At 41.9% G+C, this 17,885-nt stretch overlaps 1 protein-coding gene across 5 annotated transcripts in view; it reads right to left on the bottom strand.

Moving 5' to 3' along the window:
• GPATCH8 (G-patch domain containing 8) overlaps nt 1-17,885 on the bottom strand; it is a 69,368-nt gene that overhangs the window by 35,782 nt on the left and 15,701 nt on the right. For 3 of the 5 annotated variants that reach the window (XR_002086516.2, XM_019475949.2, XM_006268236.4), the window contains exons 2-3: nt 10,121-10,195; nt 1,422-1,494 (exon numbers count right to left, since the gene is read on the bottom strand). Coding sequence is in view for 2 of the 5 variants with exons in the window: in XM_019475949.2 (XP_019331494.1) it covers nt 1,422-1,494; nt 10,121-10,195 (148 nt within the window). In the remaining 3 variants the exon portion in view is untranslated. Of the gene's footprint in view, nt 1-1,421; nt 1,495-3,552; nt 3,571-10,120; nt 10,202-17,885 lie in introns of those variants that run through there. The other 2 variants (XM_019475952.2, XM_019475959.2) reach the window with 1 other exon arrangement.

Raw genomic sequence — 17,885 nt, forward strand, 5'->3', positions numbered from 1 at the left:
ACTAAGCCGATTCAAAGGCTCAATACCAACAATCAACAAATCTCAGTATGGATAAGTTAAAATGCTTATTGTAAGCCTATGGAGGCTCTAGTTCCCTTTACATGAGGCACCTCTCCCTTGTCCTGAGACCATACACTTAATCACCTATTTCTACTCTTGGTGTAGTCCAGTGGGGTCCATTAAAATTGCTCCTAGGCATTATGGAATCACAAGTGTGTATGTAGCGTGTGCACATGCGTCTCTCTCTCAATGGGAAGTTTCCACCTGTATCTTTGGGCCCTGGTGCCTCAATAATTCTGATACACACAGTGCTATCTGAGACATAACAAAGAGAGATTAAACCAGCATTTTCACATGTCCAGTGAACTCCATGCCAAAGCAAAAGGTCAAGGTGTGTCAATTACATTAATTTCCCCATTAGTATCATGCTTTGGAGTTAGAAGAACCAAAACCATGTTAAAGAGAGAAAAATTTTGATCACCAATACAGTCCTGTTTACACACACACATACTTGAAAATAACTTACTGAATGCCTCAGTTCAAACTGGGAACATGCATTTATAGTTTAAAGATCTAATTAAGTCTTCAATAGACATCTGCCACACTTCTCTCTCTAGTGGGGTCACATCAGAGATGATATTGCAAATACCCATTTTCAACCTAGCTTAAGGACCTCTCCAAAACAGATCCACCAGTTAATAAAAGTAACAAGTGAAATATTTCTCTTCCAACTGGTACAACCCCATCAGGCTTCTCTAACGTAACTGCACAAAAAAAAATCTGGACTAGAGACGGCAGATACTCTAATATACATTGATACCAACTAGCACTTAAAATGTCTGAAGCGGACATAGTATATGCAGAGCAAGCAAACAGACTGCTAGAGTTAGTGGAAATTAGTAAAATCCTTGAACAACATCTAGAGAAACCAGAAATGAGCCTCTTCCATCCATATGAAACCTCTGCCACTGTTTTCAGCCTCCACTGGACCCTTTTACTTGCCTTCTAATGGCTTCTGACACCAGGTTGAAATGTTAACAGGAGTTATTATCAATTTTGTATTTTCAGGTTTCCTTTAATACCAAGTATCTGCATCTTCCAGCTAAATGAATAATGATGTAATTTTAGAAGTTGTGCAAACTACCTGATAGTAAGCAGGCAGTTAACTTCTTCCCCTCCAAAAAAGCCAAACAGTGATTCTCACAAACACCCCCATACCACACAGACCATGTCTGAGCTAAAATTATTTAAGTGAAGCAGCAGCTTCCACTTATGAATTGCTGGCATGGAAACTTAACAGTGCTTGTTTGACCCAATTAACAATGGGAAAGAAAACCTAATCTAGAAATAAAAAGCAAAACATTTTTAAAAACTGAAACGGGTGTTGAATCTGATTTTCAAACACAAGGTTTTGAACTTACCCTGGAGCGATTTTCCCAATCCCTGGCCCAGCTTCCACCCATGTTTCTGGAGTAAGCGGTGTCCAATATTATCCTGACAGACAGAACAGAGAAAACAAACCAAAAATATTCCAATAATATATTCTTCCCTTCCCAATGACATTTAAACATGTGATGAGCAAGAGATAATCTACATATATGCATGCAAAAAATGCTACTGAAAAGGCAATATATGCCCAATAAAAGGGAGAGACAAATGTCAAAAATTGCTGGCTAGAATTTTTCCAGGGGGACAGGCTATCAGGGAAGGTCACTTTCTGATGGTGTGCCGGGCAACTTTTGTGCATAAAGTTTAAAAAAAAAGCAATGTGGGAGAAAATAAAGTGTACCAATAAAAATTGACATTTAAAAAGCATTAAAAAGCATTAAATCAAGCTAATACAATCATATCCATCACCTAGACAGCACCACTTTAAGATTTTTTGTAAAGAAAATCTACATCATGTTTAGTCATTTTGTTGTGTGTCAGGCTTTAATAATACTGAGTAAGTTGTAAGTGCAAGACTGCCCCACCACTAGAAACCAAAACACAATCATAGCAAAATCCAGGCTAGACTTGATTGGGTTTTTTGTTTTTTTGGTTTTTTTTATATATATGTATATATATATAAACTAGCATGCAGCCAATATTAAACTGAAAAAAACAGTGAGATTAGTAAAACAAAAAGTGTAAATCAATTAAAACAAAATGAGCTCAAGCACAGACTGGGTGATGCATTTCACATGTAATCTAACAAAAATACTAAGATGTTAGAATGAAACAGGCCTAGCAATAAGTTAACAGCAAGGAACCATTAGTGCATGTAGGGGAAACAATAAGCATAATGTCTCATCTTCTGACAGAAAAAAACTAGTTCAGAATAAAGTCAAAAGTTACTAGTGCAGCAATTAAATGTCAGCTTTCAAATGGGGCTAAAAGGAGTTCACTGTGTTTTACATAGGAGTCCTTCACAAGTATGCTAATGGCATCCTTTTCACTATGAAGCTAACTGATTCTGTCCTATTGATCAGTTTACCCTTTTACTAGCAAAGAGATCAATAACAAACAATTAGTTAGCAAACTAGTTCTGTAAACCTCTCAAACAAAGACTCTCTCAATTATTCAGATTTTAGCTATTAGCCTCTCTGCTCAATTTTCAATATGCAGCTTGGGCCTTTTAATTATGCAACCAACTACATGAGTAATATCATGAGTTATAATGAGTTGCATGGTTGTGATATTCAATGATGCATTGTATCCTAAAATGAACTAATAGAAATACTAAAAAATTTAATTCAATAATAATTTAGTAATCATTAAACTCCCTACATCAGAACAGCAGCATTTTACATTCAGTCTCCATTGGTGAGGATGAATGCATAGCATGCAAGGTAATGGTCAAAGAAGCCTACAGAACACAAGACCCTTCCCTGACAGCTGCGTGGGGGCAGATTTTTCCCCTCAAAAATTTCTATCGAGTTAAACCCATATTTTTTTTGATATACAAGAGAAGGACAACATTGAGTCTCACTAAATTTTCCTAGGGAAGGGTGGATGCATTTCCCACTTTATGGGGTAGCCCGATGAATCAGTAATTAGTACTACATTGAAAAATAAAACAAGGAATGATGGGAATGATACCCCTGGAAATAAATTTTTAAACCAGCAGGAGTGAAAAGGAAGATGAATAAAAATTATGATTTCAAACTATAAACAACATGGAAAAGCATTTTAAGCTTTAAGGCGTATGGAAACTTACCTGTAAGTGCAAATGGCAGACTGTTTATGGAACGGTCACAACTGCACATTTATCTTTGTAAAATGGGGCTGTAATTCAAAGATTTTGTGGATATTGCACTATAATGGTTCTACCATTACACATTAACTGTATCTGACAAAGGATTATCAAAGCAGATTTAAAAAGCTGATGCTGACAAAAATGGCTACATTTTTAAAAAAGGACAAAAACTATCGTACCATCTTTTGCTAAGTGGAGATGAGACATTGTGCTGCCTGTGTTGTGTTATGAATGCACTAAAATAAACAGACAGATGAAGCAGTATGCTATTTCCAAAAGCAGTGCAAGTGGAGTGAAAGCATTTCCATACGAACCTGGCTTTAAAAACTGGGCTGTCAAAAGAACAGTTAAATGTAACACAAAGTAAGAAACTGTCCAATCACTAATTGTATTTTTTTTTCTTTTGCTTTGTTTTCAATTCACTGCTTGCAAGTAATGTATTTATTAAAGAAGAGTGAAAGCATAAAATAAAATTCAACAAGTCAAGACCAGCTGGGAGATTCAAGAGCGGTGTGTTGTGACTGACACAGTGAAGGGGTAAACAAATGTTAAAGGGGAAAAGAAAAATTTAGAAAGGTTATACACACTAGCACCACTTTTACAAAACCACTCAAGAAGATGGTCACAAGCTGATTAAGATAAGTTGAAAATGATGGCTTCATGCCTGCATCTTACTGTTTCTCACTGCATCTCAGTTTCCAGGAAGGAGATGACATTTTTCACAATACCATCCAATATACGAAAATTCTGATGTAACGTTAAACACATTTTTGGGAAATTACTAAGCAGTGAAACTATTAATAGTTTAAAATAATTATTTGAAATAGTAGTCTGTTATAATTAAAAAGAAAAAAGTTTTAAAGAGTCTGGTATTAAATTTTAGGTGAGGCCTATGCACTGAACAGACTAAGGATGGTTCACTACCATATTCTACCCGTTGCTTCCTTCCATTTCATTACCACAGACCTCTGTCTGAGAGGGACTGGCAAGGACTCTTCAAGAGTTTAAATACTGCCTTAAAAGATAGGTATTAGATAGGGATGGGGGTTGGGGGAGAAACAAAACTTCTAGGCTCACAGAGAGCAATAAGCTACCGTGGTTCTCATGCCACTAACCCCCACCGGCCTCTGATGTGAAAGACAGTATTAAAATCACATAAGGATTTCCCATATAGCATCACAAAGGATTGTAGTTGGCTTTGATCTTGTTTCTAAAATACTACTAATCTTCCCTTGTCCACTTCTTAGGGAGAAAAAAAAATCATCTCTTACTTACAAAAGCCTTCCACTGCTGTTGAGAACTGGTACTCCCTTTGAATAAATTAACCCTATTTGGTAGAAGTTCTCCTTTCTGAGTAGTTGTAATGGTTTCCAAAAATGCTATTTGCCAGTCCAAGAAAATAACTCCTACCTCAGAGTACAGACAGACATCACTCTTCTAACATACAAAGTGTCAATTCAGAGCTCTTTGTAACAAAGTCACAATAAAAGCTGACACAGCACCCAAGTGAGCAAAAACACTCAATTGGTGTTTAAACAAGCTATGATACAAGAGAATCCACACAGGCAATCAAGACTGCGTAACTTAAACAGCTACGTGCATATAGCAAACGCTGTGACATTTGTCTTTTGTGAAGAATTGTGGGTATCCATTTAATACATAACAAATTGCAGAATTTTTACTTGCAAGATATATTACAAAATATTGTCAGGGTATATTTTAACATTATCTTATGCTACAGTTGCTTCTCCTACAAGCGCTTTAAGAAAAGTGATCATTCCCATTTTACAGATAAGAAAGCACAGGAAGCATTTTCAAAAGTTATTAACTTACATAGAAGCCCAACTTTCATTGAAAGTCAATGGGAGTTGGCTACCTCACTTCTGAAAATTCTGCCCCAAGTGACTTGTCCAAGGAAACAAAAATCAGGGAGAGCTAAAAACAATGATCTAGGCTTCTCCAGCTCCCAGTTTTATGTTGTAACGTTTGTAACTTAAGACTGCCACTCCGATCACTTTTCAGTAGTACCAACAATTCCCAATCGTGGTACCCTGATTAATATAAACTGATATGAATGCAATGAAAATGACTCAAAGGATTCTGGTGGTTATGGTACACCTCACACAATGCCAGTTATTTCATCAAGTGAATTCAACTGTGTTACAGATATGCCAACGGCTAATTTTGTCTCTTCCTCTCCCCAAGATCTCCCCTGTCCCCTTCCAGGGACATTCATTTCATACTATTAGTCTGTTTCAGAACTGACATGGAAACATACATCTCTTGAGTGGATTGTAAGCTGTGCTGACTGTGTATTAAGGAATCTAAAAGCAAAGACTGGATGCTACTGGTTGAACCCATGCAAGAGGTTGAAAAGATTTCCAAAACAAAACCTATAGTTTGCTACAGATGACACAATGAAGACTAGAGAGAAAAGCCAAATAGTAATGCTACACCATTCAGCTTCAAGAAGCACATTATTTATAGCACCGTCCACATACGGCTACTGCTAAATGTCAAATCAGCAGCCTTATCAAGTAACACTTTGGAACTACTGGAGTCCACAGATCTGTACAGATATGCAGTGTAACAAAGCCCAACTTCACATGCTACAGCAGACCTCTAGATGAGCTGGCAGAATTGTGCTCTTCAACAATTAATAACTGGAGTTCTTAACCCCGGTGTAGCTAAAGAACCTACTTAGGCAACTAAATAGAACTAGAAAGGAACAGGATATTAGTTATGACAAGTACAGACTAACAAGTTTAAGAGTAAGTATGCAGTCTCCCATCTAACCGGCAACAATGACAACTTTATTTTATTCCCTGACATTCTGCTGCTCCAGAGAGCATTAGGAATTTTGCACAGGTACTCCCAGCGTACTACTAAACTTCTACTTATGTTGCATTATCATGACAAAGATTAAACTGTCAAAACCAAGTTTCTTCAGCAAAACATGATTAGCATGAAGGCCATATGGATTCCATATGCTTAACCCACAATCAGAATTCAGCCACAATACTTGGTAGCTTTCCATGCCACATCTCTGGACTTGGCACACTTTCTTAGCACATTTCAAGCAAAAATGTGCAACCTGTTCTATAAAACTTATTTTATAGAAACAGTCATATTTTCACAAGTGCTTGGCACTTGCAATTTTTAGGAACCGTTGATTACCTCACACCTTTTAAATTAGGCCAAGAATTTTTCTCTGTAAAAAGTATGATCTGCAGCCATAAAGGCAAGAGTCTACTGCCATTCTGTTAGAAAAAATATTTTAACTCTATATCCATATAATTGGTATATAACTACTAGCCACCTGCATTTTTGCACGTCTCTACAATTAACTATTTTAAAATTTTATTTGATGCAATGGAAACTAGCTGATTCACATTTAGTTGTACAAAAATGCAGGGTGGAGCCCCTATTAAGAAATTTTTTTTAAAAACCTGTCAAATAAGTGCTATAAAATATTGACCTGTTTTAATCTGAAAGAAAAATAATTCTTGATATCATTCAGCTGGTTATATTTTGGAACTGCGAGCCTTCTTAAAGCTTCACTTTCATCATTCTACCTCTGCATTCCAAACCACTGACTACTTCCAATTCTGTATTTCCACAAAAATACTTTGTTGCAATTACAGTCTTAACCCCAAGTCACCTTTAGCCTAAACTAGGCATAAAAGGTAGATTTTTTATAGCCAGATGCTATAGATTTGGTTTTTTTCTTTTTTTTAAACTGCCATTACACTAATACAAGGCACGTTTCAAGAATGTAATGAATGATCTGTAGACTCCCAAAACTGTTTCCAGCCACCTTTGAGTTGCATGCTGTAGCAATACAGTCAGCACCTCTCAACAGATAATGCTGCAGAGATGGATCTAAATTCAGCAGAGATGCACAAAATGTATGCTGTAAGCGAAGCCATTCTCCCTTAGAATTTCCAGAAGTAATTTATAGTTACTAATCTTGTCTTGGTTTGAACTGTCACTGCTAAAAATAATTTTCTTTTTTCCATAAAGACACTTAGGATCTGATTCAGTTCCACTGAAAAATGGCAAAATTCCCATTGATTTCCAATGGTACAGAACTTGACTCTAAGCATTACTACCTTACCTAAAGGCAAGATGAATCTTGTAAGAAAATTGTTTAAAAATCATAAAATGTAACGCACATTATACTTGACAATGATAAATACCACGTGTCAGAACTAAATATCTGAAAGTGTTTTTCCTTGAGCTTACCTCTCACAGTCTGAATTATTGGCTGTAACTTCTGTTAAGAGTGGATGAAATAAATAAATAAAAAGTGACCCAAAGCAGAGAGGAACTGATACCTCACATTGCTTTAGGTGTCAGACATAACGCTTGTAGGAGAAACAGAGCAAGAAAGCTCTGGTTTTGACAAATTAACACCCACTTAATTTTTTAAAATCTATTGTAGTTTTACAATTTTAGGTATACATAAATCTGTCAGAATGTAGGAGCTTAAATTGTTACATACACTTAAATGGTTAAAGATCATTTAAGATTAGCAGGTGTGACTTTTCTTAAAAGCACCAGTAGCACATTTGTTGAAGAGGACAAGATTTTCCATTTTTTTTTTTAAAGTAACATTTCCTGTTCTAAGAAACAAAGTCAACCAACCTGGTTTTAAACTCCTGTTTCAATTAAAAATAGAAGTTAAAAATAAGAAGAGCTTATCCCTATAAGAGGATTTAGTAGCCAGTCCTCTGAAATACCTGAATTATGAAGGCAGGGCATCAGACAACTGGCTGCTAAAATATTTCTTTCTAAAAAACACGTGTCTCACTCAACCTAACACACAGCCTAGAAGTTTGTGCGTCTAGCAGAATATCCTTTAAAAGTATATTTTGACTATTTGATGCAAGTTAATACAATCCATTCATTTAAAAAAAATGTTTATTTTGTTTGTTTTTAAAAAGGATTTTTCTACAGAGGGAAAATGTGACAAATTAGATAAAAACCATTCAGGTTTGGGGTTTGTTTAAGGATTAAACAGTAGAATGGAACTAGATACATTTTTTAACTTTAAATTACAAACTGAAGTTTGAATGTTCAAATTTAATAAGGCCTTCAACATTTGAATTAAGTGTATGAATAAATAAGCTATTTGTGTTACAATTCATTTTAGATTTTTTGATGCTGTACAAAATCTTCATTTGCATCAGAATATTAAATACATAGGGCTTCCACAGTGATCTGCAACTTAGCATCTTGCTCAGCATTCTGTACTATTAAGTGTACAATGGATTTTATAGGCAACTATTCCTTAACACTGTCACAGATCAAAATATTCTTTTGGACTACATGCGTTTTCTTTTGTTTCTATTCCCTCCCTCACAAAAAGGGAGAGGGAAAAGAGGGGGGAAATACTGGTCTAGCCTGAAGATAATAGTTGAATAACCTGGTTAGTGATAACCTCCACAGTGGTAGGGAACAGGATATCAACTCTAGCTAGTTTTCATTTTATTTGCATAGGGAAACAGGCTTGGCATTTCAATTAGGATTCTTCTGTCACATCAACAGATTGAATTATTCAGCAGAACATCAAATACAAATTCTCCCCTCTGCAGCATTATCTCATGCGTCATCAATTACTGCCATGCCTAAATCTAGCATCATGCCAGCACATTAAGACAGTAGGTACTATATGCAGTGTTCACTGGACCAGAAGAACAGAAATAAGAAGGGGGAAAGGAAACCCTAGAGAAGAAATTAAAAAAAAAAAAAAAGGCAGACCGTGCAATACAAACCAGATCATGGCTGCTTAGCTAATATGGGCCAACTGCTGTGGAAGAAAAATGTCGAACACCCCAAGTTGTGTAAATTTTTGTAAACATCTAAACACGCACACAAACACACACAACACCAACCTAAACAGGAATGCAAATATATATTGATCCTTTACTAAGGCTACAGGTTAAAAGTGCACATGCTAATTGAATGAAACTTTAGAGTCAATTTTAATTTCTTTAAGGGGAAAAACTACATGAGAAATGCTATTCTTTAAAAAGAAACCTACCCCGAGTCAGATCACCATTAAACTTCTCTATTTTTCCACTGCAAGTTTTATTCCTACTCCATTAAGAGTGCCAAAGAATATTTTCATCTAAAGGCTGATATTACACACTGAACCTCCAGATGAAATTTAGATTGTATAATTTTATGGCATCTGAAACTAGCAAAAGATGCTGGACAAAAAGATAAAATCAAACGTTTAAGAAGCTTAGACAACGAAGAGGCCAAAAAGCTAAAATTTTCCCCATTCTACACACTAATCTTATTAGTTCCCATACCTAATGCAACAAAATAAAATGGTTTTTTTTAAATGAAATATGAAACAAAGTTGTGTTTTATTTAAGTAAAATTATATGGAAAGTTTTAAGATTAGTATTGCAACATAGTTAAAATTCAATTCCCCCTACAGCTTAAACTACTGTTATCATTTAAGAGTTATTCTACACATTATTTTATAATTTGACTGTTCAGGAAATGACACTAAAAAGGATCAAAATACATTTCATTAGGCTCACAGAAACTTTTTGTTGAGAAATTAATTTAAATTATCAATATTTTACAAGATTAGCTTCCATAAGTAAATATATTATTTCACTTAATTTCTCTTGTATCAAGATGAACTATTTTAAAGTTGTCTAGATTATTAAAAGATTAAAGTCCAAATCCAAGACACACTTAACATTAACACAGGGCATGCAAGTATACTAGAAAAGAATATTCCTGAACTGTTATTTCCACTAGTGTCTGGCCCTACCCAATGTAACTGCATTCACATCAAGTACCATCCGATCATGACCTATTCTGCTGCTGAGCTGATGAAGATGATAATGTGTAGCTTACCGATTCTATAGGCTTGTCTAGAGATGCTTGCTCAATCTCCAAGTGTCCTTCTTCATATTGATCAAAATGATTACCCTGCAAAAAAAGAACACTGTTATCTCTATGATAATAAAGACATATCCCAAAAGCATGCAGTTTCCAGTGCAGTAATATTAAGATGGTTGCTACTAATTGAGCTTCAAACCCATTATACTCTAAATCAGTCAGGGAAAGACATTAACTACCATATTTACCTGAATCTAACGAAAGAGGTTTTTCCACACCTATTCGGCATGGGAGGGGAAGCACCTCACCATGGCTTTGAAGGGGGTGGGGGGAAGGAGGTGGCTACTGTAGCTCTGACTCTGACACTGAGCCCAGATCAGGGCAAGAGTCATAGCTGCAGACCCTGCCACCCTCACCTCCCCTACTTATTATCAGGCACAGATCCAGCTCTGGCTGGATTCCCTCCTGGGGCATGGATCACATAGAAACTCTGTGCCCTACTCAGCCAGTCAGCAGCAGCACAGCTCTGACCCTGGAAGGCTGCTGTGAGGCCAAGCAGAGGCCATGCTCCTGTGTGCTCTGTGACCAAGGAGGGAATGAAGCCAGGGTTGCATCAGGAAAGGGGGAGAGGGGTAGACACTGTGGGGGGCAGAGAGAAAGGAAAGGAAAGGAAAGGAAAGGAAAGGAAAGGAAAGGAAAGGAAAAGGAAAGGAAAGGAAAGGAAAGGAAAGGAAAAGGAAAGGAAAGGAAGGCACCTGCCCACCCACCCCCAGCCTCCTCTGTAAGGGCGCACCAGTGTTCACATAAGGCAGGCATGTGGTAGCGGCCTGGGAGGGCGCCTCCAACAAGGGAGAGTAGTAGACTCAGCTCTGCGGGCATGGTGCAGATGCGGAGCACAGTTGCTAGGGGCCCCACCCCAGTGGTGCTGCCTGCTGTGGGCTCTTCTGAGGCCTCCACCCAGACAGAGCTCCTGGTAGGGTTGGCAGCCCCTCACCCCCCTGTCGGGGGGGGGGCCGACGGCGCCTAGTGGTTCCCTTGCCTGTCCCTCCTGTGCCCGACTTAGGGCTCTGGAGAAGCAGGTACGGAAGCTCCAGGCTGAGGTGAGCAGGCTGCAGGGTATCAGGGCTGCAGAGGACAAAATTGACTCATATTTCTGTTCACTGCAGGACCAGTCATCCAGAGTACGGTCCCCCCAGGAGACGCATTCAACACAGGAGTGGCAGAAGGTATCCACCAGATCCAGGGCTGCTCAGGCTAGCATGGTGGAAGCTCCCCAGGTACAACTGAGGAACAGGTACGAGGCCCTGGGATCCGTGACCGAGAAGGACAAAGGGGATGCCACCAGTGGGGATGACGTCATTCCACATATGACACAGATGGTGCAGAGAGGGAACATCAGGAGAAGGAAACACCGGGTCCTCGTCATCAGGGACTCCATCCTAAGGGGAGTGGAGGGTCCCATCTGCCAACCTGACCCCATGGCACGAGAGGTCTGCTTCATGTCTGGGGCTCAGATTCGGGACATCACAGAGAGGATCCCAGCCCACATTCGACCCTCAGACCAGTACCCCATGGTTCTCATCCGTGTGGGAGCAAATGACACGGGCAGAGGCAACTCAGACCGCATCATGAAGGACTTTGAGGTCCTGGGGACAAACTCAAGGAGACGGGGGCACAGGTGGTATTCTCCTCTATTCTCCCGGTGAGTAGGCGTGGACAGTGACACAAGGCCTGCATTGGTGACTGGCAGTTACGGAGTTGGTGCTGCCAGGCAGGCCTCGGGTTCCTGGATAACGACTCACACTTTTGTGCAAGGGACTTGCTTGGGTGGGATGGGCTACACCTCTCTCCTAAAGGCAAGTGTGTCTTCTCTTCCAGGTTGGCTGATCTCGTGTGGCGCGCTTTAAACTAGCTTTGCCGGGGGATGCGGCCACAGGAAGACGTGAGGACACCCCCCAACCAAGACAGGCAACATACACAAGGAGTACCCAGGTAAGTAGCAGGGGTCCAGACAGTCCTGAGAATCGGGGGGTAGCATACGCACCAATTCAAGGCCTTAAATGCCTCTATACCAATGCTCGTAGTATGGGGAATAAGCCGGAGGAACTCGCCCTCCTGATAGCTAGTTCAAACCCAGACATAGTAGGGCTCAGAAACCTGGTGGGATTCATCCAACGACTGGGCGGTCAACATTAGGGGCTATAGGCTATACAGGCAGGATAGAACAGGGAGGAGAGGCAGGGGTGTGGCGATCTATGCCAGAGAGCAATACACATCCTCAACTAGCAGGATGGGGTCAGGGGAGGGGCAGGCTGAAGTGCTCTGGGTCAGGATACAGGGGGGTCATGGGGAAAGGGACTCAATGGTGGGTGTCTACTACAGACCTCCCAACCAAGGGGAAAAGCTGAACCGCGAATTCTTGGGTCAGCTTGCGGAGGCACTTAAGGCAAGGGATGTAGTTGTCATGGGTGATCTAAATTACCCGGACATCTGCTGGTAGGAGCAGTCAGTCAGGTCTGACCACTCACAGAGGTTCCTGGCCGACACACAGGACCTCCACTTAACCCAAGAGGTGCACAGTCCTACCAGGGGGAATGCCCTGCTGGACTTGGTCCTGGCCACAGGCAACAACCCAATGATGGGACTCCAGGTCCTCGACCACCTGGGAGATAGTGATCATCACTTGCTGGAATTCACCATCCAGCGCAGGGTATCAAGGGCCTGCAGCAAGGCAGTAGCCTTAGACTTTCAGAGGGCCAACTTCAATGAGCTGAGATTAGTGGGGGAGGCACTAGGGTCCTGGAGAGTAGGGGAACTGGGTGCCCAAGATGAGCGGTCGTTCCTTAAGGAGACGATACACAGAGACCAAGGGGTGACAATCCCAACAAGAAGCAAAGGGGGCAAGAGTGCCCAAAACCCCCCTTGGCTCACCAAGGGCATTCATGAATGCCTGACTGTCAGAAAGGAGGCGTACACCCAGTGGAAGGGAGGGGCTATCACCAAAGAGGAGTATACCTCCACTGCTCGCGTCTGTAGGGGGGCTGTTAAGAAAGCTAAGGCAGATATGGAACTAGGGCTAGCATCAAGGATCAAAGATAACAAAAAGTCCTTTTTTTGAATACATAGGGAAAATGAAGAAGGCCCCAAGTAATGTGGGGCCCCTGCAGGATATGCTTGGCAATCTGGTGGTCTCACCAGAGGAGAAAGCAGACCTCTTTAATAATTTCTTCGCCTCTATTTTCTTGTGCAGGGATCAGGACTCCCCAACTGAGATTCAGGACGGACTTGGGGGAAACTCCGCCAAGCCTAGGGTCAGGGAGGACCAAGTTAGAGAACTTCTGGAGGGGCTGGACGTGTTCAAATCAGCAGGTCCAGATGCTCTCCAGCCCAGGGTGTTGAGGGAATTGGCAGGGGTTATCACGGGGCTCCTGGCACGGCTTTACGAGCACTTGTGGTGCTCTGGCCAGGTGCCGGATGACTGGAAGAGGGCCAATGTGGTCTCCATCTTTAAAAAGGGAAGAGGGAGGACCTGGGTAACTACAGGCCCATTAGTTTTACTTCAATCCCAGGGAAGCTCTTTGAGAAGATTATCAAGGAGCACATCTGTGAAGGGCCAGCAGCAGGAACGATGCTCAAGGGCAACCAGCACAGTTTCATTAGGGGCAAGTCCTGTCGGACCAACCCGATTGCCTTCTACCATCAGGTCACAAAATCACTGGACACAGGTGTTGCAATGGATGTAGTCTTTCTGGACTTCAGGAAGGCCTTTGACACTGTCTCCCACCCCATTCTCATTAAAAAGCTAGGTGACTGTGGCATTGATGCCTACACAGTCAGATGGATTGCAAATTGGCTGAGGGGTCGTACTCAGAGAGTGGTGGTGGACAGGTCATTTTCGACCTGGAGGGAAGTGAACAGTGGGGTCCCCCAGGGCTCAGTCCTCAGGCCCGCACTGTTCAATTTCTTTATTAGCGACTTGGACGACGGGGTGAAGAGCAGCCTACTTAAATTTGCAGACGACACCAAGATTTGGGGTGAGGTGGGCATGCTAGAAGTGAAGGAAAGATTACAGCAGGACCTGGACAGGTTACAGGGGTGGGCAAATAAAAATAGGATGGGATTCAATACTGACAAGTGCAGGGTGCTGCACTTGGGCAGCAAGAACCAGCAACAGATATATAGGTTGGGGAACTCCCTTCTCGAAAGCACAGTGGCAGAAAGAGATCCTGTAGTCATTATTGACTCCAAGATGAAGATGAACATGGGCTGACAATGTGAGAACACAGTGAGTAGGGCTAACTGTACCTTGTCCTGCATCCACAGTTGCATCACAAGCAGGGCCAAGGAGGTGATCCTCCCCCTCTATGCGACACTGATCAGGCCGCAGCTGGAGTACTGCATCTAGTTCTGGGCACCACGCTCCAGGAGGGATGTGGACAGCATTGAGAGGGTCCAAAGGAGGGCCACTCCCATGATCCAAGGACATCAGGGCAGACCCTATGAGGAGAGGCTACAGGACCTTAACCTGTTCAGCCTTCGCAAGAGAAGGCTGAGGGGGGACCTGGTGGCTGTCTCTAAACTTACCGGAGGGGGGGGGGACCAGCGGGGTTTGGGAGAGACCTTCTTCCCCCGAGCACCTCCCAGAGTAACAAGGAATAACAGCCATAAGTTGCTAGAGCGTAGGTTTAAACTAGACATCCAAAGGCACTACTTCACAGTCAGGGCAGCTAGGATCTGGAATGAACTTCCAAGGGAAGTGGTGATGGCTCCTACCCTGGGGGTCTTTAAGAGGAAGCTCAACGTTTACCTGGCTGGGGTCATTTGAGCCCAGTTTTCTCTCCTGCCCAGGGCAGGGGGTCGGACTAGAAGATCTACAAGGTACCTTCCAACCCTACATCTATGAATCAGCCCCCTTGCTGTTGCTTTCCCCTCTGTAGCAGTGTGGGGGGGGAGGGGAGGGGAGGGCAGGGCGGGCAGGATTTAGAATAACCCTCAGATAACTGGATTCTATACCTGGAATACCTGGAAAACTGTACCAAACTTAGAGAATTGTCCACACACAAAATCTAATTATGGTTCATATTAAAATTCAAAGTCATCTCGGATTTGAGTAAATACAATATTTAATACTTGATTCGATAAACAGGACAAAAATCAAGTCTGATGGAAACTTAACTAAGCTGGTACAATTACCTTTTTCTATATTAGGTAGGGTTCAGGAATTTCAAACAGCTATTTAAAATAGAGGTGCACTGATATATAGGTCTGATATCGGATTGGCATCAATATAAAGAAAATTGTCTGCATTGGAAATCGGCCTTATACAGCCAATAATTTGGCCAATAAATGGCCTGTGCACGTGCACAGCCGCAGCGCAGCACGTAGGCAGCGAGGAGCACAGCTCAGCAGCATGGAGAGCTGTGGAGTCTGTTGTGGTAGAAGGCGAGGGAAGGGGCATGGGTGGGACAGATCAAGGCCACTGTGGTAAGGGAGGAGTAGAGCTGGGGCAAGTACTGCCCAGCGGGGGAGGAGCGGGGGGCGGTGATGGGACGGAGCTGCGGCTCATCCAGGGGGCATAGGGAGGGGGAGGGCAGCTCCTGCTTGTCACTCATCCGGCAGCTCTTGCTACTGCTCCTGCCACTCATCCGGGAGGGCATGGGGGGGTGGCAGCGTGCGCCCTTGGATCTGCTTGGGGCAGGGAGGGCCAGGAAAAGTCCCGCACACCCTGTCCCACCCAACCCCATGAAGATCTGGGGGCACACACCCGCATCCCCGCCCCCGCCCTCCTGGACGAGCAGTGGGAGCCACCGGATGAGCAAGCAAGCACCAGATGAGCCACCAGACAAGTGGCGTGCAGTGGCAGGAGATGCCCCCATCCCCGGACAAGCCGCAGCTCTGTCCCGTGTCCCTGCCACTCCGCCTTGACTGGGCAGCACCTGCCCCAGCCTCCCTCACTGCAGGGGCCTTGATCTGCCCCCCCACGCCCCTTCCATCATGACAGACTTACCAGCTGCAGGGCTGGTATAGGAAATCAGATCAGTATCAGCCGATATGCCTCCTTAAAAATCATCTATCGGTAGCAGCCCCAAAAATCTCTATCGATGCACCCCTAATTTAAAATGACCCTATGTTATTTCACTTAAAAGTACGTAAAAACAGATTATAAGAAACACGGCTGGAAAAAAAACAATGCAAGTTTAAAAAACATCCCAGGAAAACTAAAATTAATCTATGTATAGTTTTATCACTAAAGTTTGCATTTACCAGTCTTGAGCCCTGTTGGTAAAAGCCTGAATTTATACCGGTCACATTAAAACACTCCCCTGAACAGCAAAAAGTCCACTACTGAATTTGCCCCTCCAATACAATGCCCAAATAGACACACTGCAGTCCTTGCACCAGTACAAACAGTCCTTCTCCAATACCCAAAATACCCTGTCAAGCAACTGGCCATACTGATCACCATTTTACGGATAGCTACTGAGGATACAAGCTGACTGGAAACCTCTTCCCACGTGCCCTTTAAAATTCCCCTTCATATTTTGGAGATACCTCTCCTGCTACAATATTCTTTTCAATCCTGGTGGAAAATATAGAGTAATAGCAACTTCTCTTAAGGGAAGCAAGGATTTTTGTGGGTGGTATCTTTTATTGGACCAACTACATGATTGGGATAAAGTTAGACAAGCTTTCAAATGCAAAAAACTCTGTCAGGTCTGAGAGAAGATGACAATATGACTAAGCTAATCAGCAATGGCACTTTAAATGGTCCCTTTTTATTTTGTTTTGGCTTCACTAGTGCCTGAAGTTTTAAGATGAAAATCCTGATTTACTTTGTCTTACAAAGTAAACAATCCTCAAATCACTATTCACTCAGCAGATAAAGTGTATTACAGCCAAGAAAATTATTATTAGAAAAAATACATCAATTGATGTCACAGCGTAACATCAAAAAGTGTTCTTAATATCTCCTTTACTTGTACAGTTCCACAATACACTCTTGTAATGACCTTTATGCCTGGTTATTCAAAGTCAGCAATATTTCCACTTCCCTTTTTTATTCTGCAGGTAACACCTTGTCCTATTTACCCTTTAAATATGATACAAAACACAAAAATGCAGCAACAATAAGAATATTTGGCTCACTGAAATCCATCCCACCCATGAGGCCATCTCCTGCAGCTTTTTAATCAATCATCTTGCACCTGTTCTGATGACAGTGAGCTCTTTTCTTGCTTCTGTGCAGGTACCCAGCATATGGCTTCATGATCCAGGGAAGCAAAAGACAGGTAATAGCCCTGAAAGTCATAAATGCACTGCAACATGATCAATGTCAAACGGGCGAATTCAAGAAAAAAAAAATCTATTTGTAAGTTTTCAAGAAGCCCCATATTCTTGGAATTGAAAGTACCATGCACCTTTCCTGACCAGAGCTAGTGTCTGAAGTTCAGGCATCAGCTGTGGTCAAGGTAAGATTTTATCCTCTAATGAAAATCACTAGATAAAAGCCATGTACTGTACACTGCACAACTAGCCAACAGCACCTCTCCCTTGCAGACCTGCTAAAATGTGCCATAAGCAACAGAAAAGAGATTTATATTCTGAACCATCTGTAGGGCGCAAATCAACAGCCCAACTACTTTGGGTTGGTAAAAGAGCTTCAATCTACATACCTTTCCTCCTCTGCTCTGCCTGCCAAGACATTTAAAAATGTGGTTTATTAAGGGTTCAATCTGAAATACAATTACTTTCAAAAAGAACACCCTGAGTACTGAAAGCT

Source organism: Alligator mississippiensis, chromosome 4, assembly GCF_030867095.1.
Source record: "Alligator mississippiensis isolate rAllMis1 chromosome 4, rAllMis1, whole genome shotgun sequence".
NCBI lineage: Eukaryota > Metazoa > Chordata > Crocodylia > Alligatoridae > Alligator > Alligator mississippiensis.